The sequence below is a fragment of the Pinus tabuliformis genome, chromosome 3_1, assembly GCF_031772625.1.
Source record: "Pinus tabuliformis cultivar Carrire ecotype Pingquan chromosome 3_1, CPIR1, whole genome shotgun sequence".
In the NCBI taxonomy this organism is placed as follows: domain Eukaryota; kingdom Viridiplantae; phylum Streptophyta; class Pinopsida; order Pinales; family Pinaceae; genus Pinus; species Pinus tabuliformis.
The window spans coordinates 114,110,222-114,134,693 of NC_142301.1; the positions used below are offsets into that span (position 1 = coordinate 114,110,222).

At 40.1% G+C, this 24,472-nt stretch overlaps 1 protein-coding gene across 1 annotated transcript in view; it reads right to left on the reverse strand.

Moving 5' to 3' along the window:
* Positions 1-5,329: 5,329 nt before the first annotated feature.
* The window catches only part of LOC149186038 (putative serine/threonine-protein kinase SIS8), a 285,716-nt gene continuing 266,573 nt past the window's right edge, over positions 5,330-24,472 (reverse strand). Inside the window, exons 11-13 of the mRNA XM_089410866.1 lie at positions 6,747-6,796; positions 6,391-6,567; positions 5,330-6,218 (exon numbers count right to left, since the gene is read on the reverse strand). Coding sequence (XP_089266992.1) covers positions 6,137-6,218; positions 6,391-6,567; positions 6,747-6,796 — 309 coding nt within the window. The 3' untranslated portion in view covers positions 5,330-6,136. The remainder of the gene's footprint in view (positions 6,219-6,390; positions 6,568-6,746; positions 6,797-24,472) is intronic.

Consider the following 24,472-nt stretch of genomic DNA (forward strand, 5'->3'; position numbering starts at 1 on the left):
ATGGATGATTTGTGCCCTATATATAGAAGTTCCCAAAAGTGAAGACTCAAAGAAATTTGTGACATCGAAGAAAGGAGCTCTTCATGAAGCTAATTGTTTTAGGATCTCCACATGAAGAGCTACTATAGGTCCTTGGTTAAGAGGGAGCCTGAGAAGAAGTTTCTTACTTGGAAGAAACTTAGAAATTCCTAAGCCAAAAGCTTAGGTACATTCCTTTGTGATAGGAATGAGTACATTCCTTTAATGGAATAAAACCTCCTGGTATAAAAAGGAGTGATAGACATGCTGTTTTATTCTTCACCCGAGAAGACAGAATGGAGGATTGTGCAATCATTTGGCATCTGATACTCTTGTGGGATGAGATAGGGCATCTCATGAATGAGTAGTCGTGGAGGACCAATATTATTTTGGGATTGGGGAGTCTAAGAAAAGAATAGTCCTTATGGAGCATATTCTGAGATAACACGAGTGGGGTATGTTCCGAGAGAGACAATGATGAGTATGTCTATAAATCATTGGTCTCACCAGCATTGTGCTCTGATATTGTGGAGAGATAGAGTCGTTAGTCAAGGCCTTGCTATATAACAATGTTGGTTGATATGATGCTATACAAATGAGTTACAAATTCGAATTCTTCTTATGAGAAATTATTTAGATTGAGAATGACCAAGTACCATTATGAATACTTCCCTAGTTAAGAGGGAGTGTTGAAAAGTGTAACTAGGTTCGGTCTTTATAATGACATGTAATAAAAGGAAATAAAATTACTTTTGTAAACCATGTTTCATGGGTTTCATGAGCAAGTGATTTATTTTAGATGGCTCCCATTGAGAGCCTTAGGATTTGTTATTAAGAATTAATGTCATGTATGAAGGGCTCTTCTTAAGCATATGTAAAAAGTATATGAGTCTATGTCTATGTCTAATAGCCCTAAAATGACAAGCACAATCCTCCTCTTCATGTCGGTTTCATGTAAGAATAAGAACTCATGTCGGCTCACAGTGAAAGAGAAACATCTCTTCAATAGATCATGTCGGCTCACAGTGAAAGCGACACCTCTTCAATAGATCATGTCGGCTTATTATGGACACAAACTAATATATATTCCCAGCTAGGATCTTCGCATAAGTTCAATTCAGAAACTCAAATACCTCTAGAATTTTGGTGTGTAATCAAAGTGAGCAGACTTCGCATTAGGACACCAAAATTCAAATATGTCTGAGTTTTTTGCATAATCATTACAGTGAAAAGTTCAATGATTTCAGATGGGTAACAAAAGACAGGAGTTCTGATTGTCTGAAGTTTCTGTGACAAACAACAATGAGACCTTCACAAATCTCCTTGTGCTCTCGGATGGATAGCAGCAGAATGGAGCTCGAATGTCTCTCTCTTTGAGGATTTCGGATGGGTAGCCTAGTGCAGTAACATTGTCTCGGTGTTGAGGAGAGGCCACTGTCAAGAAGATAAGAAAACTGTGTTTTGAATCAAGTTCTGTTTTGAATCAAGGATCCAATGCTAACCTCGCTCAAGTCACAGTCTCAATGATGCTACAGTTTGAACATGCTTACAATACAATGATATTACAGTGACGAAATTCAAATTGCTATCTCAGTGAAGATCTCTAGTGATGTAGCCTTAGCGATGGAATAAGAATCTAGAAGACAGAAGCAGAAGAGGACTCATGTCTTGGTCTTGGAGTGGCTCATAGGGCAAGGGTCTTGGTCTTGGTATTCGTTAATTGGAATCTGTATAAGAAGAATTTGTGCGGGTTCTCCTCTCAAAGAGTGTGAGGTTTTGGCCTTGGTTGATAGCCTACATTCCGTATCTCTTGTCTATTTATGTTCATGCATTGGTTATTGATTGATGAAGAAGAACAATAATAATCCAAGAAGAAGATTCCAACCTAATGAAGTACAAAGCACTCACTAGTTACTGATCTAAGAGAAATCACCTAATGCTAATGCCCTAGATTTCTCAACAAAGGTGAAGATTGATCACAACAGTCTTCGATTCTTCCTAGAGAGAAGGAGCTCAACGAGAGACAACACAAGTGGATCTGTAAGATCCAAGCCTACAACTTTGAGATTGAGTACATCAAAGGGATGCATAATGTAGTGGCAGGCGCACTATCTAGGAGACCCGCGACAATTTCACTCATGGACATCACCTAGGATTAGAGGGCACAGTGGTTGGTGGAGTACTCCAAGAATCAATAGGCATGCAAAATCTTGGATGGTCCATTTGGGGATGTTGGTACAAGGTGATGGATGAGGTGATCAACTACAAGGAAAAGATCTACTTGGTACCAAGGTCACAACTTCAGAAAAAGATCATGCATGCAGCCCATGATTCACTTGTGTGACCTTTTTGTGCCCTTTATAGTTATGATGCTTTATTTTTTGTTGACATGGTATTTGGCGATAGTCGTGCCCCAGGGGCCAAAGACTGGACACAGGAGAGCTAAGAGATCCTTAGGGCTCTTAAGGATAACTTATAGGCTACCCAGAATCAGCAAAAGAGGTATGTAGATCAGTACAAAATTGAGAGGCATTTCGAGGTTGGAGACTGTCTTCTTACGTCTCGAACTGTACACATAGTTTATGCTCAAGAAAAAGGGGGTTGAGAAGCTCAAGCCTTGCTTCTATGGGCAATACAGGGTGATCAGGGGAGTAAGGGAGGTAGCATATGAGTTGGAGCTTCCACCAAGGAGAAAATTGCACGTGTTCCATGTGTCTTGCTTAAAGAAGGCCTTGGGACAACAAGTTACAACTACCACAGAGGTACCACCACTGGATGATGAGGGGCACTTGGTATTACTTCTAGAGGCTATTTTGGAGGTGAGAGAAAGGAAATTTATAAACAAAGTCATCAAGGAGTTTCTTGTCAAATGGAAGGACTTTCAGAAGAGGATGCCACATGGGAGGGTCAACAAGTGTTACAACATCTAGAATTACAATTGCTTGAGGAAAAGCAAACTTTGGGCGGGGAGGATTGTGATATCACCACTAAATAAAATTTTGTTCGGTGTATCTCATTTTTGTGTTTTTAACATTTTGTTGATTGAGGGACTTAGTAAATGTGGGTTGAGTAGACCCCAACTGATTTTTGGAGAAAGAACACTATGTGCATTAGAGAAAAAGGGAAAGTTAGTTTGCTAATGGAATATGGGGGCCACAAGGAGGGAGTTTGAACCACATGAGGAACTCACACTAGAGGAGAGAGGAGAGAGGAGAGGAGAGAGAGGAGAGAGAGAAAGGAGGTCCGAGCTATTGGAGATTGGCACCCACCAAGGGAGAAGAGACCAACAATTATAAATATCACAAGGAGGCTTTTATTTTGACCTTTTGCCCATCTAACTCATGAAATCGAACTCTCTGGGCACTGTTGAACACAAGAAAAGTGATATTTAGCCCAAATGTTTTAGGCAAAACTTTACCCCCATTTTAGAGAACTTCAGGTGTCTCCCTAGTGACAAAATTGGTAAGTCTACTTTTAGGCTTCCACAGAGATTATTGTGGGTGTTTTCACTCAATTATTCACACTCATTGGGCGTAGAAGTAGTTCAAATTGCCCCTTTGGAGATCAACTACTGAGGTTCATAGCCCTAGAGGATTTGCAAGAGTTCTTCTCCATCTCAGCCAAAGATTTTACAATGATTTTGTTGGGTTGTAGTGCAACAGATTTGTGGAGCTATTGCTCTTGATTTTTGGTAGTACATAGGGCTTTTTTACTAGGCCAACGCAGGGAAAGAGAAATTGGAGTTTATGGAGAGATAAGGCCTGAAGGAGGGAGCCATTTTTAGAGGGGAATTTTGTGTTGATTCTAGAGACATTTCACTAAGGATTTGTGCATCATTTCATAGTGACACTCTTGCAGTGCGCGGATGGGAAATTTGCATTTCTTGGGAGCTTTCGGATCAGTTGGAACTAGCCCCAAATCTTTCTAGGTTTTTGTGAGTTTGGTGCGTGCAGGCCAAAGCTATATTTGCAAAAAAAATTGAGTAGTTTTGTGGGAAAAAACTCCAGTTCCATTCCAATAGTAGTTGCAAAATTTTCTGGGCAATGCAAGTTACCTGTTTGAGCCACTTCTAGCACTTGGGTTTCCACATTTTCACCTAGGTTTGCATTGCTTGCAGAAGCAAGCCCAAGCTCCACTATTCTTAATTGTACCCTATAAAATGGCTCAGATTTCTTGCCAGTTTATGTGGTTTATTGATTGTGTATGCATGTTTAAAATTCTTATTGCAATAGCTTAGTGCACATTCTTGATTTTCACTGTCATTTCCTACTTGGAATATTACAAGATCATGTAAATTCACAAGAATAAGATAATCACTGATTAGAATATAGATGCAGTTTATTCCCATGAGGGTTCTCCTTAAAAATGTGTATTGCATGGTGAATGCTATGAGATTGATTGTCTGTCTCTTACTTCGTTGAATGCACAATAAGCCAACCATAATATTCATTAGATATAACGACCTATTTTATTAACAATTTCTATAATATAGGTACATTAGGATGATTTCGACTTGCCTACTAGGGAACAAAACAACATTATAAAAGCACAAAAAATTGATGGCACAAACCAACTCCAGCTCCAACTTAACTGGGTTAAGGAATGTTCATCTCTCTTATTAATGCAAAATCCCAGCACAAAAATAGGCACTCATTACTATCCTTAAAATAGATGCTCGTTACTATCCTTATTTGATCATTTACCTCATCAAACCAATAAAAACCTATGCTCAATGCATCACAAAAGCTATGAAAGGCACCTAGGCTGTAAAAAAACGTTTGGTTACCCTTGTAAAAGTTAGATAGTCTTATCAGAACTTCAAAACATTTTCAGAAAAGATGGTCGAATTGGAATAAAAATATATCAAAGAGATTAGTTTGAATGTTAGAATACTAATATATTTAATCACAATAATGAATGGATATGAAATAAAATGAAATGTTATTTTACTGTCCACGAAACTAAAAATAGTCCATGAGACCATCAATTCCCTTCTTTTCCTTAATATAACACTTAATAAAATGGTACACAAATTTCATAAAAGTGTTTAAGGGTATTTTCACATAGAAGGCTAAAGGTTTAATTCAATCGCTTTAAGACACATCAAGATGGAAAATAAGTCATTATTATATGTATGACTGCCATATAAGATTTGATATACAATAAGAGATATTTATAATGCAAGCTCTATTACACACCCAGAGCGGTAAAAAAAATCCTGCGCAAACTTCTTGGTGCTTAAAAGATCTGCTAATCTAATTTATTTTTTTTATCTTGGTTCTTGCTTTATTTATTTTTAACTTAAATATCAGACATTAAACATTTTCCATTTCATTTTATTTTATCAGTATCTACATACATACATTACACCAGCATCTCTCCCACCCAGACTGGAAAGCACTTCGCTTCTCTAGGTGCAATAATGTAAATTGTGTACAAGATCAAATTACATCATCCATATTAACTGGCATGATTGTCTGTACACAGACAATTTTCTACATTTATAAATTTGACAAAGCGGAAGAGTAGAAGCCTGTATACAGAGCAAAGCAAACTGCCAGGCTTCAAAAGACCCTCTGTCAAAGCAATTTATATGACAAACAAGAAACTTCCGCGTGCCCATCCTGTTTTGGATGGACATGGCTTATACTAACATTTACAGAAGAATCAGAAAAGTTTGACTTCCTATGTGCTTCGCACAGCCGCCGTACCCACTTATGAAACAATCAGAAAGGTCTTTCAGTGTACTTTGTATGAATTTTGTATATAGAAACTTGACCAACGCAACACTCGAACTTGTTTTGGAATTGACAATTCTCAAGGAACCATTTCCCAAAATTTTCATAGTTGCTGAATGGGATAGCCATGGTCTTTTACATTTCCTTTAATAGAGTTTAGCTGTTTTTGGTTCAGGCACGCATACACTGAACCATAGCTCATGTTTAAGACAACCCCCAGGAATATCACTATTCAGCACCATAATTTCAGCATCATTTGTTTCCCTCGACTAGATTTAGGGACCAAACAATAGCTCTAAGGTTTCTCAGAGCATATCATCTTATCCGTATCCGGATACTTACAGCTTCTTATTGTGGTGAAAAGGATAAGGCCATGTTTCTCACAGAGGTGAAACAAGCAACCTCTGCAAAGACTTGAGAGCAACCATAAGCTCTCCAAATGAAGGCCGTAGATTTGGATCACTGCAAAATGGAACCAGGTTTAGATGGCAGCATCATCATCAACTATAGTTATGTCCACATTAACCAACTTCAAATGTAAGCCTTGCAAAAATATTGCAAAATTCAGTAGAACACTAATTTTCATACTTCATGGAGACCATGCAATTTAAAACACAGAAAGTGATGTGCATACTTCTGCCAGCATTCAGAAATAATCTTTGCGGCATCTGGATCAATTTCCTTGGGAATATCAAGGCGACGATTCTGAAAACCAACAGCACCAACAACCTGCATGGGATTCATTCCACTCCATGGCATACGCAAAGTAGCCAACTCCCATAAGATCACACCAAAGCTAAAAACATCACACCTGCAAAATAATTATGATGCTTCATTGTAAGTCTACGTCCCCAGAATAAGTTTGAACCATATTTTTCACTCGTTAAAATAGTAATATGGTCATGTTCAGCTGCCCATAACTACAAGTTCTACTCATTCACATACATACAAGGGATTGTATCAAACACAGATTCAGTATTCAAGACTCACTTTTCATTCGATGGTTCATTCCGCAGAACTTCTGGTGCCATCCATTCCGGCTGCAATGTAAATAAATATACATAAATCTTTAATTAGATATGTAAAATCAAATAATCAGAGACAATACCAACATGTTCACCTCATAGCAATTTGATTTTATTCTTCGGTGATGAACCTTTTCGAACAGGTATGGAACAATGAATTTTGTAAGAATCCAAGAATTCGTATATTATAAAATGTAAATCATATATATTATTCCAAGAGTAGAAAATAACGTGCCATTGCATGTCAAAACTGAAGTTAAAATCTCTTAATATTTTGGGGTTACTCCAAAACTGCTTATACCATGCTTGCAGGTACTGCATGTGATGTCAGGGGCATGGTGTATGGATGACCTTTACTTGTTCCATGATGAACACACATGTGAGGTCGCTTGTTCATTGATTGGCAGACCTCATCTTGGTGCTATGTGACTTTCTTCCTTGGAACATTGAAGATCTATGGAGCTTGGCAACATTTTTCATGATGGCCACATGGAAGTCGGTTGCTTGAATGGGAGAACAAATTGCTTTGGAGCATTGGGCATCTTGGAGGGCATTTTTTCCTAAATGACATGGGCACACTTGGTTGCTTGCATGGATGCCTATATTGACTTGAGAACACTTGGGTTGAGGGAGTGATCATGTAGGTGGGGTGGACCCAAAGAACATGATCTAAAAGGAGCATTGGAGCTTCTACAGCTTGCGGAAATGGAGTGTTGGACCTCTCTTGAAGAATGTCCATGCCTAAGAGCCTTGCTTGTCGGAAATCTTCAGCTTGGAGCTTGACATGTGTCACGTAGTGGATTAGAACTAGTCTTATATTGTTGGCCTCCTTTACCTCTCACATAAATGGAGGAAACAGAGTCATTTTACATTATCATACAATTGTACTCTATTGTTCGTATTGTCTTCGAGAAATCTTACAGGAAGCAAGACACTAGGATTCATGAGGAAACCACTAGCGTTGTTGATGTTTCATAGCTATGGAAGGTCTTCTACACTAGCTTGGTGTCTCAGCATGTAGAAAAAGTTTGATTGCCTCATTAGATGCTTGCTTGGCGGAGTAATTGACTATTATTACTTTATTATTTATTATAGTTTATTTGTGAACTATTAAGCAAAAGTTCCAAGGATAAATAATAAAATTATTAAGTGACCTAGATTTAATCTCAGCCATTGATCTCAGGAGATCATAGGATTTAATCCCAGCCATTGAGATTAGGGTTAGGGATTACTTGCTTAACGAAATGATAAAGTGAATCTAATGGAGAGGTGAAGACACCAGTATGCACTTTTGAGAGAGTGATTTTCTCAAGAGTAGGGCAAGAGGCTCTAGTTGACTGAAGAAGATTGAGGAGAAATCGCAGGGGGCAATTTCAGGAGAAATTCAAGGGAAGTCAAGCAGGGAAGAGAAGGACTGAGCTGAGGGGTCGAGCTATTTCCTTGGGCTGATTTGACAAGTGCTCAAGCCGTACGATTCCTGGAGAGGCCGTGAGCAGGGAGAGATAGCCAATACTCCTGAGAGGCCGAGTTTGTCTTGGGGATGATTTCCAATTCAGTATTTAAGTTTCCAGGCAGCCATAATTTCTAGGGGGGCAAGTTATAGGTGCCCCTTCAGCTGCTATTTCTCTGAAAAAAATTGTGGGTCAAAACCCAATATTTTCCGAATTCAATATAAGTGAAGGAAAAACAATTTGGGTAAAATTTCTGCTGTTCTTGTGGTTGATTCTCTTGTGAATTATCCGCTACATATTATTTGTGAGGTTAAAAAATACCAGGGTACTTATTTTCAGCAGTTCAGAATTCTATTTGTGTAATAAAATAATTTTCAGGGTATAAATAGTTGTTGGATAAAATAAATCAGACATGGGATTTAAATTTAACATGGTATCAGAGGACAAAAAAATGTGGGGGACAGATCAAATATCACTAGGGTTTTACAGTAGAAAAAAAAATAATTCAAGGGATTTGTGGCTAAGGTTGATTTGGTGACATGGCATCATTGAGCTTGAGGTATGAAGAAAGGTTGGAAGGGGCCATCTTGAAGAACAATGGTCTGTGGGAGTTAGAGAACATGAGGTTCCAGGTCTTTCAGATGCTTCCCTAGCAGCTGAGCAAAAGTTAAAAGATGTGAAAGCAAGGGGTATCATCTTGGTTGGTATGAGGGATCATGTGATTCCTCATATAACAAAGAAAGATACTGTTAAAATTGGCAACTAGGGCCAAACTCCATGTGGATCTACTTATTTATGGCAGCTGATATTTTTCATGGATTCCTCTCGTCGAGAGGTGTAGGATTGATCTAAAGATCATCCGATTCCGACATGTATTCATGAAGAGATGAATTTATTTGTGTTATGTGACAATTCGTCAAGGTCGGCCAGCAACCAAATTACCCCCACTCAACCTCAACATTGCACCATAAATAGAGGTGGTCTTCAAGTCATTTGGTCACTCATCTCTTGTGATCTCTTTCTCCACTCGTTCAGGTTTTAGTGGAAAGAGAGGCCAAGAAAAGAAGGCATATACGCTGTCCTTGGGAGAAGGTCTATATGCTGCCCTAGAGGAGATACCCTAGCCCTTAATGCAGTCATGGAAGAAAGACCTTAACGCAGTCATGGAGGAGGCTTCTATAGCACAGCAATGAGAAGTTCTAACACTGTCAATGTGCCCTCAATGCTGGTCTAGAAGAGACCCTAAGCCGCTGTCCTTAAGTGCCCCAAATGCTGTCCTAAAGGAGTGATATAGCCGCAGACGAAGAAGATACCTAGCTGCAGTCAATGAGGGTTTTATATGCAGCAAAAGGAGGCACGTATACGCAGTAAAGGGGAGGCTTTAATACGCAGCAAAAGGGAGCATCTAGCCACTGTCCTAACCGCAGTGAAGGAGGCCTAAGAAGAGGCTCCTATCCACTGTCCTAAAAGTTCCCTAAACGCAGGCCTAGAAGAAACCCTTATTCGCTGAAAGGAGAAGCCTCAGCAGCTGTGAGGAGGTCTGGCCACAGGCTAATAGAAGACCTATGAACTGTCAAGAGATCCACTGTTTAAAGAGCCTAATCCGCATATTAATGTAAGTCTCTCATCCACAGATAGAAAGGATGTTAGAGTTGCTAAGTCACAGCCAAAGGAAGCTTCAACACATCAAGAATAAGCATGGTCACCTAGCTGTAGGTGACAGCTTATTGCTGTAGTTGTTAGCACTATTATAAAGGCTGTTCCAGGTATGGGAATGCTTGCAAGTGGAAGTCACAGTCATAAGGTAAACCTGTGTGGTGAAGGAGTCTGCACTCAGACTTATCTCTGACCTTGTAGAGCTGGCTTCAAATCCAGATTGGATGCTAATATTCTGAAGCATTGATGATGATTATAAATCTGTTATAAGGACATTTACTTTTGTGTTGCTAGGCCATAGGCCATAGAATCATATCAAGGGTTTCTTAGAGCTGCTCTTTTGGATGGTTGGAAGATTATGAAGGAAAACTAGTACAGCCACGGGTGCCCTCATCAGATCAGCAGTCTCTCACTGTCAAGGGACATGCTACAGCACACTTCATGATTGAAGACTGTCATAACCTCTGCTGTCATAAATATCAGTTTTATGTATTTGTACTATCTCTCTCTCTCTACTGAACTATTGAAGAATATAAAAAGAATTGATCAAGGGTTTCCCACGTTGGGGTTTGTCCCTGGCTGGTGCCACATCCTGTGTCCTCTTGTCTTGGCTTGTCTTCTGTTGTTTATGTTTATGTTCTATCTGCACTTTACTATCATGCTGATGTGATTGCTAATCTGGAATTGATATTGAGCTAATGTGAAAAATTGAAGTAAATTGCTCTAAGCATAGAACATACTTAAAATTTAACAGATACAACACATAAGATGTGGGTAGCCTTGACTAGTCTATACATGAGTACAAATGAGAACGGGAAAATGGTGTTGAGAGAGAAGCAGAACAACAATTGTACAAACAGATCAGAGACTATGACCTTGTATCTCCCCAAGATCCAATAGGCTCGTGATGAGGTATCATCTGTGGGAGAAGTTGTGAGTGAGATAGAGCTAGTGAAGAAAGCTCTAAAGGGTTGCACTAAGCAATGGACCACTTTTGCAGAGGGGATCCTTGCTAGACAACAACTTCTTGATTGGAGCCAGTTGTGGGATGACTCCATCCAAAAAGAAATCTAAGAGGGTTCAATAATTGGTGGGCAGCATAGGAGTGGTGGGGATGAGGAACTTGCTCCACAAGCTAAGGGAAGGGGGAAAGGCAAGCAAAACCGGGGTGGAGGAGGATTTTCACAAGGAAGAAGGACAAGAGCAAAGTTAACTGCTTTGCATGTCACAAGTTCAGACATTAGCCGGACAATGTCCAAACAAGAAGGGCAAAGGTAAGACATCCACGACAGCCACAACACAGATGAATAAGTTGGATGAGAAGTTCAAGAAGAACTTTGCCTTGATGCCATGCCTTTCTAGCATTGTTATGAGAGGGGTGTGTTTTGTGGACAGTGGAGCATCTCGTCACGTGACGAGATCTCGAGATATCTTCACCAATATAGTAAAGGAGCCTATAGATCTACATGTGGAGCCTGGTGACGACACTAGGTATGCAATAGAGGGCATTGGTCGCATACATGTTTTAGATGGACTCAGTGAGGATCATGGAGGTGATGTTTGTACTAGGGTTAGAGAAGAATCTCCTTTCAATTGTGGCCATAGAGGACAGACAACTAGAAGTCAGCTTCAAAGGAGGTGAAGTAACTGTGATAATTTTAGGTATGTTCTATGCTTAGAGAAATTTATTTCAATTTTCACAGTTAGCTCCATATCCTTTCCAGATTAGCAATCACGTCAGCATTAAAGTAAACTGCAGATAGAACATAAACATAAATCACGGAAGACAAACCAAGACAAGAGGACACAAGATGTGGCGCCAGCCAGGGACAAACCCCAATGTGGGGAAACCCTTGACCAATTCTTTGTTTATGTTCTTCAATAGTTCAACAAAGAAAGAGAGAGAGAGATAGTACATTTACAACAGAAGTCAACACTTTGACTTTCTATATCTATATGAGATCAGTTGAAGACATGTTGCTTCAACTGATTCTCCAAGGTGACTCCTTCACCTATCATAGTGTTGCATCTTGTCTACTTGCTGCACCTCTACGTACTGCACCATGTTGCACTAATCATGACCATGCTATGCACTTCATGTTGTTGCTCCTGTCATTGAGCTGCTCCAATCATTGAGCTGTTCTTTTTCACGGATTTGCACCCTCATTGCTGATCTGCACTCAATGCATGATGTGTTGCATTTCATCATCAGTTGCACCTATCACTTGTTGTTACATCATGTAGCAATAAGTATATCAGCCTTAGCTACTTGCTCTGGCTTGCAGCCTAGCAAAGTAGCTAGGCTATAGTTCTAACTTCCAGCAGACCTAAATTAAAGTCTATTGTCATGCTGTCACCTACAGCAATCCGAGCTTATACACTGTCCTTTCTGACCTTCTTCATCATCCTTCAAGCTTCCCTTGCTCAAGATTATCCACTTGCCTAGTGTATCTCCTCAACGATGTCTTGAGACAATGAGATCTGCTTTCAGGAATGGACTGCTTAGAATTTTTAGTTGCAAACTTGAAGATGATACTTTTCTTCCATGTGCGAATGATCATTTTTCTCTTCAAGATCTTCCTCTTCCTAGCTGTGCTGGGAGCCATCCAATGACTGAGCTCTTTAGGCCTCAAACCAACCTTTATCATCAAGAGATCTTAGGACTGTAATTCAACCCTAGTCCAGATCTGCACCTTCATATGTGAGAGGGGTTTAGGGCTCTTCTAGCCCTCCTAAACCCTCATTTCAATGGTCAACCTTCTTTGCATGAATCTACCTTTCGACCAGACTCAAGACCGAGCATTTTCTTTGATATTGAGGACAGACAAAGTGATGCCCTAACCTAGCATGTGAGAAAATCCTTCCTGCAGTTATGGATGACTTTTGCGGCTATGGATAGACTTCTTTGCGGCTACCTTTGCCTCCTTTTCTTTGTCCCCAAGCACAGTCTCCTTTGCATCAATTGTAGACCGAATGATGAGCCTTCTTCTTGCTGCGTCTAGACTTCTCCATGATAGCTTCTAGGGCTTCTTCCATAGCTGCGTATAGATCTAGGGCATCATTCTTACATAGGTCTGCGTATACTTCTTATTGTCTCTCCTTCACCAAAAACCCAAAGACGTGGAGAGGAGGAGATCACATGAAGAGTATATGAGTGTATCAAATGACTTCAAGTCCTCTTCTATTTATACTAAAACGTAGAGGTTGAATGGACATGACTGTTGGGCTTCTGAGCTTACATAAGTTGCTGGCCGACTTGACAATTTGTCTTATAACACAAATAAATTCATAACTCCATGAATACTTATCGGAATCGGATGATCTTTAGATCAATCCTACACCTCTTGATGAGAGGGAACCAAGAAAAATATTTGTTGCCATAAATAAGATGACCCGCATGGAGTTTGGCCCTAGTTGCCAATTTTAACACTCCCTCTCAACTAGGGAGAACTCCATACACTGATCCATATGTCCAACTGTACTATCTTTTCCATCAGTTCCTTGCACTACTCTGCTAAGCTCAGCTCAGCTTAGCTCTACTCAGCTCTGCCTGAGCTTACATAAGTTGCTGGCCGACTTGACAATTTGTCTTATAACACAAATAAATTCATAACTCCATGAATACTTATCGGAATCGGATGATCTTTAGATCAATCCTACACCTCTTGATGAGAGGGAACCAAGAAAAATATTTGTTGCCATAAATAAGATGACCCGCATGGAGTTTGGCCCTAGTTGCCAATTTGAACACTCCCTCTCAACTAGGGAGAACTCCATACGCTGATCCATATGTCCAACTGTACTATCTTTTCCATCAGTGCCTTGCACTGCTCTGCTAAGCTCAGCTCAACTTAGCTCTACTCAGCTCTGCTTTGCTCAGCTCTGCTCAGCTCAGCTTTGCTAAACCATGAAAAAGAAGAATTGATCGGGAATGTCTCATACCATTCTCCACTGACCCGAAGTCAGTCTCAGAGTGTGTACCACTGGGCGCAGACCAGTACTCTACTAACTCGAAGTCAGTCCTAGACCAGTATCATTGATCCCAGATCAATGAAGGTCATCCTAGCATAGGAATGAGAGGTACTTCCCATGAGTTCCAGACTACATGTGTAGGATGCCTCGACAGGAGAACTAATCATCTTGTCCACAGGAGAATGAATCATCCTATCCAGTGGATGCCACGGAGAACTAATCATCCTGGTCTACAGGAGAACAAATCATCCTGTTCCACAATCGCCATGGAGAACGAATCATCCTGGCCCACAAGAGAACAAATCATCCTGTTTCATAGTCGCCACGGAGAACAAATCATCTTGGCCCACAGGATAACGAATCATCCTGTTCCACAGTCGCCACAGAGAAAAAATCATCCTGGCCCACAAGAGAACTAATCATCCTATTCATAGCGCACCACCAGGGGAGGGTAAGTCACCCTGTGGTCGCATGTTGCTCCAGTAAGTACCCCAAGCTCCCAGAGCTCAATGTATGCAACATGCAGGACCCTTTTACAAGGGTCTCTCAATGACTCCAAGTCGTTCGGGAAAATCACAGATTTGATCTTTCCCCAGGGGCTTTGACAAAGTGTAGTGACTTGTACATCATCTCACAGCGATGGAGCTTCCTCGCTCATAGACTTATCATATCCCAGATAAGGTAGTATCGGATGTCTATCTGCTGGAGCAATCATCGAATACGGGATTCCTCAATAATCGAATCCCACCTCTGGTTGTCACAGAGAATCACAGTGGCTCACTGAAGAGCTTCCTCAACCAGGCAGCTTCACACGAGATCATACTCGTAGTTATGTATTCGGTCTTGGCGGTGCTTATAGCAACCGACTTCTGCTTCCTACTCATCCATGATATCAAAGCAAAATCCAAAGAGAACTAGCACTGAGAAGTGCTCTCATGATCCTCCACACTGCCTAACCAGTCAACATTCGTATAATCATGCAGTTTCATATTTATGGCAGTGTATCTCAATCCATGAGAGATTGTGCCCTGAAGATATCTCAGAAGATACTTGGCACCAATCCAGTGAGGCTCAACCAAATATGAGCTCACCATGCTAACTGCAAAACATATGTCCGGATAGAAGTTCACCAAGAACATCAACGCAAGTGAGTTTATGAAACTCAGAGGCATTTCCCAAATCTGGTCTGACATCACTACCATATAACTTCTGAAAGTTAAGATCCTCGAGGTAGTCACAGGCTTACATTTTATCATTCCACATTCGAAATCCAACTCCCTCTTACTTCTGCAAATGAGAGGGTTTTCACCAGTCAGAAATAGGTCGTCGTCATAAGGTGTCAGTATGAGAAGTCTATCATCCACAACCTTCAGGTAATGCTTAGGATCGGTTTCACTCCTAGTGAATCTCAGCTTCATCTGATAGCTATCAATCCTCTCATACTATGCCCGGGGAGTTTTGCTTCAAGCCATAGATGGCTTTCTTCCACCTGTATACATGAGATTCCCGATCATGAATCTCAAACTCCTCGAGTTGTTCCAAACATGTGGACCTACTACATGACGGGAATGGTCCCCTTGTAAGATTTTCCTTTGGTACATCTCAGACATGTACTTTCATGCTCTTTTTGATTTCAGGCATCCCTGTCACCATCTGACTCACAGAACTTCGGTGCTATGTGTTAATGGGCGTGGTCCCTAGTGGACTTCCTGCAACTTGATACAACCCTGAACTCAAAAACATCTTTGAAAATTCTATTTTCAGACACGTATCTTTCCATCGATGAGTGCCACCCTGAAACCTTTGACTTCCATTACTGAAATGGACACCAGGTTCTTCTTGCGATCAGGTACATAAAAGAGATTCTGCAAATGAATTGAGTTACTCTTATTCAATTAAGGGATAACATTCCTTACACCCCTTAAGGGATAGGTGGCATCAGCTCCAAGTATAATCCCACGATTGTTTCCATCTCTACCAAATTAGAGAGTGCACCCATCTATCCGATGAAGTGCCTTGAAGCACTACAATCAATAAGCCAGATTCCCAAAGAATCTAAAGGAGAGGGCCAACACAAGATAACACTTCTTTATCTTATCAGAAACAACATTTGATTCTTCATATCTGGGGTTCCTTGCTCTCTTTGAAGAGTCGACCATTTCCTTGATGACCTGTATTACTCGTCATTCCTTTGATCATTGAAGATGTCCCTGGAATGATTGTTATCTTCATCAAGAGATGTGTCTCTGCCATTTGGACACTCCTTCACATAATGGCCAAACTTATTGTTTGCCTTTCCTTCTGTTAGTGCCTGGATCTACCTCTGGCTGAAGGAAGGTAGGTCTAAGGTAACATCAAACTACGCTTAACCTAATAGCTAGCCCTACCAGGTCGGGTGAGGGCTCTCTCCTTGTCAATCTCAGTGAGGATAGTTGCAATTATAACTTGAGATGACTGAAATGAATGCTGATTTTAGGCTAGGTATAGTAGATTAGGGTTTCTGGTTTGATTTTAGGTTTTGGTTGCTAGATCAATTGGAGAAGGCAGATTGGGTCCGGGAAATCAACTCAGGGATATAGTCATGTTCTGTGGGGCGAGGTAGACAAGCGTTTATGTACTAGCAATGGATTAAGATGGTAGTTTAAGACAACTGAGGAGTTGAGGAGGGCATAAAGAAACTATGAATCCTCTTCAAACAGTTGAACACATTGAAAACCAAATGCATTCCCAAGACAAAGCACTGTAAATTAGTGTATTTTGTCTGTTCACCCTGATTCATTTGGTTTAGAAGAGAGAGAGAGATGTGGATACATATAAAACATCAGAAAAAACTCATTACCAAGAAGAAACAATACATAAACTCACTATCACAAGAATCCCACAAAAATTGTTGTGAAACCTGGTTTTATTCCTTGCCAAACTACTAATACAAATGTTCAATGAGTGCCAACACTTCTGCCAAAGTCCAACCTTTACAAATGACTAAGAAATTACATAATATAGGCAAGGAAACCACTCATGCTAGCTATCAGGGTCGAATCCATGAGAAGAGGGGTGGTTTCAACCATATCTAAACTAAGAACAGGAATATAGGCAGTGGAACAGCTTGCCTCTAAAACCAAGGAAACCAATTCATTACAGCTCAAAACCACTTGGAACTTGATGTATCTACCCTATGAAGTGATTTTCATCCATATTTACATCGAATTCATCATTTACCATGCTTACATTTACCAAGAAATGAGGAAAAAGTGATCTCCCAAGAAAATTAGGAAAATTTTGAAAAATAAGGCAAAATAGGCAAAATCAATTTAATGCGCAGCGCCAAAATTTTAATGCACAACGCTTTTTCTAGGCCAATTTTGGAAGCCTTCCCGGAGTCCAAATCAGGTGCAGGATAGCTCGTTGGAAAGCTTGTCGAGTCTACTTTCTGGAAAACCTTGAATTTCTAAATTTTGAGTTCATTTGCCCCTCCAAAAATTGATTCTCCCAACACTGCTTCCTGTGGCAAAAAAGTGGCAGAGAGGGCACTTTTTGGGTGTTTTTTGCCCTTTTGGAGACCTATAACTTGTCCAAAATTCCTCGCCATTTTTGAGCTTTCATATTTTTCCATACTGATTCCAAAAATGTAAACCATTTTGCAATAAGATGCCCCAACCAAAAGCGCAGCGCCACCGGAAAAGCCTGTTTTCAATTTCAAAAATTCAAAAATGTCAAAATTTTCTCCAAATTTCTTGAAATTTGGCATGAGGGATCCTTGTTAGGTGCTTTGTTGGGCCAATGATGCTTCAGCGAAGATTTTGAGTTTATCATGTTCTTTCTTGCTCCTCAAAGCTCTTCTTCGCTTGGCTTTTAGCCTCTTTATCGTTGCATTACAAATCTTGTTCCGGGTTAGGTAGTGGTAGGCTAAGTGAAGAAGCATTTTCTTCTCTTTGTTTGCCTTCTCAAGCAACCTCTCCAAGTGCATGTTCATCTTCTCCAACCAAGACTCCTTGTCATTCTCTATCTCTTGTTCAATGGAGGCCAACTTGACCTTTGCCTTCTTAGCCTTTTGTCGGTTTTCTTTAATGATTTGCAGCTCCATGAGGTCTTGTTTGTAGGTAAGCTGCTTGTTTTCTTGCTCAAGGTCTCAGTCTCTTTGACCTCCTGTTGTCCTGAAGGTCCTCCTTCCTCCTGAGGCACTAATGAAAATCTTTGAGGTCCCTCTCCATAGGTTTTAATGATGTAGTAGCTGATGACGAATGAAGGGATAAGGTGGGGACAAGATGAGTGTGAAGAGATTTTAAAAGATAAGATGAGTGAGGTGTATGGCGATGGTGAGTGCTTGAGGGAGTGGAGGTTTTGAGGTTTTAGGGAATGAGGGGAATGAGGGGAGTGAATAGGGTTTTAGAATGTAGGATAAGAGTTTGATAAGGAAGTAGGAGTAGTGAAGATGTAGGATCTGGGAGTTAGGGTTTGGGAATAGTGTATAGGGCTAGGGTTTTATATGGAGGGTACGGTTTTGGGAAATGAGTTCTAATGAATTAGGAATAGGGGAGGGGACTTAGGAAAGTAGGTGAAAAATGGAATAGGAAAGCAACAATATATGTTTTACAACTTATGAGAGGTGATCTAGTGATCAGTCTAGGGTTTTGAGAAGAAATTCAAAGACAACTAGGGTTTGCTTTAGATGAAACCACACAACTCAATAAACCAAGCAACAAATCTTCTTCAGCAAGGTGGATGACTATACTTACTTGGAAGAATCATTAAAGAGCTCTGGAGGTGTTTTGATGACAAATTTGAGGTGTTTTCAACAGGTGCGTAGCACCAATTTAATGCGCAGCACCAGTGTAATTTTACACTGGAAACCTGCCACAAGTGCACAGCGCCAATTTAATGCGTAGCGCCTTTTTGTAGACCAGTTTTGAAGGTCTTCCCGATGTCCAAATTGGGCATGTGAGAGCTTGTTGGAAATCTTATCAAGTCTACTTTCCAGAACATCTTGAATTTTCCAATTTGGAGGTCATTTGCCCCATCAAAAGTCCAATCTCCCAAGACTGGTCAAAATGTGCAAAATGAGGCTGCCTAAATGCAAAGTGTTGTTGCAGTCAACTTTTGAAGGTCTTCCTCAACTCCAAATTGAGCTCATGATAGCTCATTGGAAAGCTCTTTGTGTCTAGTTATCATTTCACTCATCAAGCAAGTCATTTGGTCAACCAAGCTAGGAGAAATCTTGATTTTACCAAGGTCACTCCAGAGGTGCAGCAACCCTCCTAAGGCAACTGTATTTTTGACATTTCTCTAAAACCATGATAGTTGTGTAAAAACTAAAAGAGGATTTTCTTCTTGGGTCACTAAGGGACAAAAACCTCTCTCACTTTTTCCAAATTCATCTTTTCTTGCTCAGAAACACAGTTTGAAGAAAAATCGTCCCTTATGTGTGATGAATGGCTTGTTCCTTGGAATGACTTCTCGACAAATGGTGGAGATCTGATGTTTGATGATATGAAATGGCCTCATACCTTCTGATATCCCTTATGCCTCCTCTGCTCAGATATCTCTGATCCCATAGCCAACCCTAGCTCAGTGGGAGAGTAAATTAGGGTTTGTTCTCTTTTGCTTTTGTAGGCGGATTGGTGCTCAAAATGACTTAATTTTTCCAGTGGCAGGTGCTTGGCAATGTCATCAGGTGACCAAGAGCGGTATGTGATCATTTATTACATATAGAAACCAAAAATTACATCAACTTACATGAAAAATACCAATGCTCTGTTTTACCTCAAAACAAGTTTTGAGGTTAGAACTTCATTAAGCTTACAAATTAACAATTTTTGACTTTTATGATCATTATTAACCTCCTCATGTGTCTGTGGACCACTTTATTTATTCTGAATGACCATGATGACAAACCCTAAGACCTAAAGAAACTAAACCCTAGGACTGGTTAAAAATGAAATGGAACTGATTATGAACAACTAAAAAGATGTTTGAACAAGTCAGCAGGTATATGGCATGAGGGACACTGAAATGAAACCTCTACCATCAAATGATCCATGACCTAATGGAATGCAGCGGATTGAATGAGACACCTAGCGTGAATGCAAGAAAGCAATTTGATCATTGACGGAAGTGTGAAGACACTGAGACTAACACCTTCCATCCTGAGATCCGGTCTTCCAATGAAGTGATCTTTAGGTAGGCCATATTCCGTTGCGCCATTCTAATAATATTCTCAACTTCGACTTCAGCCTTGGTGATTTTGAAGAGGGATAAGGAATCCACTAATCCTTTTGCCCTTTCCCAACTGTGTTCGGTGATTGCTCTTTCACTCTTGCTTGGGCATTGTCTTCACCTCAGCTCTGATACCATGTTAATTTTAGGTATGTTCTATGCCTAGAGCACTTTATTTCAATTTTCATAGTTAGCTCCATATCTTTTCCAGATTAGCAATCACATCAGCATTAAAGTAAACTGCAAATAGAACATAAACATAAATCGCAGAAGACAAACCAAGACAAGAGGACACAAGATGTGGCACCAGCCAGGGACAAACCCCAATGTGGGGAAACCCTTGATCAATTCTTCTTTTATGTTCTTCGATAGTTCAACAGAGAAAGAGAGAGAGATAGTACATTTACAACAAAAGTCAACACTTTGACTTTCTATATCTATATGAGATCAGTTGAAGACGTTGCTTCAACTGATTCTCCAAGGCGACTCCTTCACCTATCATAGTGTTGCATCTTGCCCACTTGTTGCACCTCTATGTACTGCACCATGCTGCACTAATCATGACCATGCTATGCACTTCATGTTGCTGCTCCTGTCACTGAGCTGCTCCAATCATTGAGCTGTTCTTTATCACGGATCTGCACCCTCATTGCTAATCTGCACTAAATACATGTTGTGCTGCATTTCATCATCAGTTGCACCTATCACTTGTTGTTACATCATGCAGCAATAAGTATATCAGCCTTAGCTTCTTGCTTATGGCTTGCAGCCTAGCAAAGCAACTAGGCTATAGTTCCACCTTACAGCAGACTTAAATTAAACTCTATTGTCATGTTGTCACCTACAACAATCCGAGCTTATACGTTGTCCTTTCTGACCTACTCCGTCGTCCTTCAAGCTTCCCTTGCTCAAGATTATCCACTTGCCTAGTGTATCTCCTCAACGTTGTCTTGAGACAATTTAGATCTGCTTCCAGGAATGGACTGCTCAGAATTCTTAGTTGCAAACCTAAACATGATACTTTTCTTCCATGTGTGAATGATCATTTTGCTCTTCAAGATCTTCCTCTTCCTAGCTGTGCTGGGAGCCATCCAATAACTGAGCTCTTTAGGCCTCAAACCAACCTTTATCATCAAGAGATCTTAGGACTGTAATCTAAGTTGCAAGAAACGTGGCCCTAGGGGGCGTTTCTCCACGGGAAACGAAACGAAATGCGTTTCCCCGTACCGTACAGCCTGGAACGCGTTTCCGACCGTACGGCCACGTTTCCCGAAACGGAAACGTGGCCGTACGGCCGGAAACGCGTTTCCAGGTCGTACGGGCCACGTTTCCCCCAAAAAAACATTTGTTTTTTTAATTTATTTTTTTTCTGATTTAGATCTCTTACATTTGTTTGCCCTAGTGTTGATATGCAGTTCATGGTAATGTTAAATTCTTAAAGTAAAAGTGATATTCTCCTTTATTTTTCATTTTCATCCTTTTACTTAAATTTTTAACATTACCATGAAATGACTCAGGATGTTTGAGAGTGGTTTCGCCGTCATTGGATTTCATATGGAGAAAGTAGAATTTTAGATCTTACTCAAAATCCAGCAGACTTATCTGTTTTTCAGGATTTCAGGATTGGGGGGATTTCAATGTTTCCATTGGATTTTATTATGTACTAGGGTATGGAACTTGTATTTAATCGAGAGAACAAAGCCCTCTATGCAGGGGAGACTCCCAATAATCAAGAGAATGTAGGGTACTAGGGTATGAAACTTGTATTTAATCAAGAGCACTAAGGTCATTCGACTATGTAGGAGGAGACTCCCAAACAACCACGAGACAAAAAATTAGAAATTTCTTGTGGCTGATTTTGGATATTTCTATTTTCATTATGTGATTATTCATGAGTAAATGTGATGTAAATTTAGATACTTATAGTCTATGCATTGACAATTGACAATTTTATCATAATGTAATAAATTAGAATGTATCATATATGCTTTATGATTGCACATATTTCTTAAATTCCTAATATATATATATATATATATATATATATTGCGTTTCCCCGTTTCCAAAATTTGGGGAGGTCGCGTTTCGTTTTGCTTCCCGTTTCGGAAACTCGTTTCCATTTCCCCATTTCGTGCAACTTAGACTGTAATTCAGCCCTAATCCAGATCTGCACCTTCATATGTGAGAGGGGTTTAGGGCTCTTCTAGCCCTCCTAAACCCTTGTTTAAATGGTCAACCTTCTTCGCATGAATCTAGCTTTCGACCGGACTCAAGACCGAGCATTTTCTTTGATATTGAGGACAGACAAAGTGATGCCCTAACCTAGCATGTGAGACAATCCTTCCTGCAGTTATGGACAGACTTCTGCGGCTATGGATAGACTTCTTTGTGGCTACCTTTGTATCCTTTTCTTTTCCCCCAAGCACAATCTCCTTTACATCAATTGTAGACCGAATGATGAGCCTTCTTCTTGCTGCGTATAGACTTCTCCATGATAGCTTCTAGGGCTTCTTCCATAGCTGCATTTAGATCTAGGGCATCATTCTTACATAGGACTGCGTATACTTCTTAGTGTCTCTCCTTCACCAAAAACCCAAAGACGTGGAGAGGAGGAGATCACATGAAGAGTATATGAGTGTATCAAATGACTTCAAGTCCTCTTCTATTTATACTAAAACGTAGAGGTTGAATGGACATGACTATTGGGCTTCTGAGCCTACATAAGTTGTTGGCCGACTTGACAATTTGTCTTATAACACAAATAAATTCATAACTCCATGAATACTTATCGGAATCGCATGATCTTTAGATCAATCCTACACCTCTTGATGAGAGGGAACCAAGAAAAATATTTGTTGCCATAAATAAGATGACCCACATGGAGTTTGGCCCTAGTTGCCAATTTTAACAAACTATTAGGCCAAAATGTGTTGATCCTAGCGTGAGGCAAGGCATAGGGAGTGGGGAGAACAGCCTATACTTGTTGAGAGTTCGGCTAGTGAAGGCCCTTGTATATGATAGTGACAGCCAAAGTGAGCTTTGGCACAGGAAATTGGAACACCTAAACATACAAGGCTCTTCCTCTATTACGAAGGATGGTTAAAGGTTTTTCAAAGATGAGGATGGAGCAAGAGGGAGTGTGAAAGGGGCGTGCACTTGGCAAGCATGACAAGGCTATTACACTGTGAGTCCCTAGGCATTCACAAAGTTTGAGAATACACTCGTAATTCTTATCTTGACGAGGTGTCATGATAATCCATTGATGAGTTGTCAGTGTGATCCAAATCTAGAATTGTTATTGATGTATCATAAATTCAGATACTGAGATCAATACAATACAACAAAATAGCTTCAAGCCTTTTCCAACATCTTGCTTGCCTTGTCTCGCCCATGCTAAATATTAACATGGTATTAGAGCTTCTTTGTTCTTAGGGCCTAGTAATTCCATGGTAATGTTTAATAGAAAGAAACTGAAGAGCTGGTTATGAAGCTTCTCCATGTTCATTTTTCATGAGAAGGTCAATCTCTGCCGTTCTTGGATGGTGGTGCCCAAATGTGCATAGAGTAGAAGGAAACCAAGCTACATCAAAAAGGTACAATCTAGTGAGATCTCCTTGTGGTAGTTAAAATCTATAAAAACTAAGGATGAGAGCATCAAGTGTGCAACAGATTGTGGCAGCTTTCCAAATTAAGGATTTAGTAGTCATTGTTGGTAGGCCTACCACAATCTGATAGCCAAGTTTTTGCTTGTTTCTAGATCGAGTTCTATTTTGACATGTTTTCATCAAATTTTTTTCTTATTGGAGGTAAATTTATCAAAAAAAAAGATGAAGAAGAAAAAGTTGTTGATTGTTTGAATCTGCAAATTTGCCCCTAATCTGCAATTCAACATGAACCTGCAGCAATCTTCCAGAGGCACCACATCTGTAGATCAACAATGGATGGTAGTTGAAATATGTTTTTTTTAATATATGGTAGCCTAGTAATTTTGTATTGAAATTTATATGCATTTGGTATGCATTCTCTCTTCTTCATGTTAGAGAATGTAGTAGGACAACTATTAATTCAAATTCTCCTTAACCTTAATAATTGTTTGTGAAATTTAGTTATCTTCTTGCATTTCTTTATTATATCTTTTCGTCAAACAATTATCAAGAGCAAAACGATAAAGACAATGGACACAAGATATAGGCTCCAAGCCAAGGGAAAACTCCTCCAAGGGGAAAACCCAAAAACTATCTCCTCTTCTTATAAAATCTGCTTCAAATGAGAAAACTAAGACCCAAAACCCTAGACCAAGTCCTCCTCTAAGCACCAAGTCATCCCTCCAAGAAACCCTTACAATTATGTCAAAGATCAACTAAGTCAACAAGGGTCATTTCTGCTTCTACCAGATTCC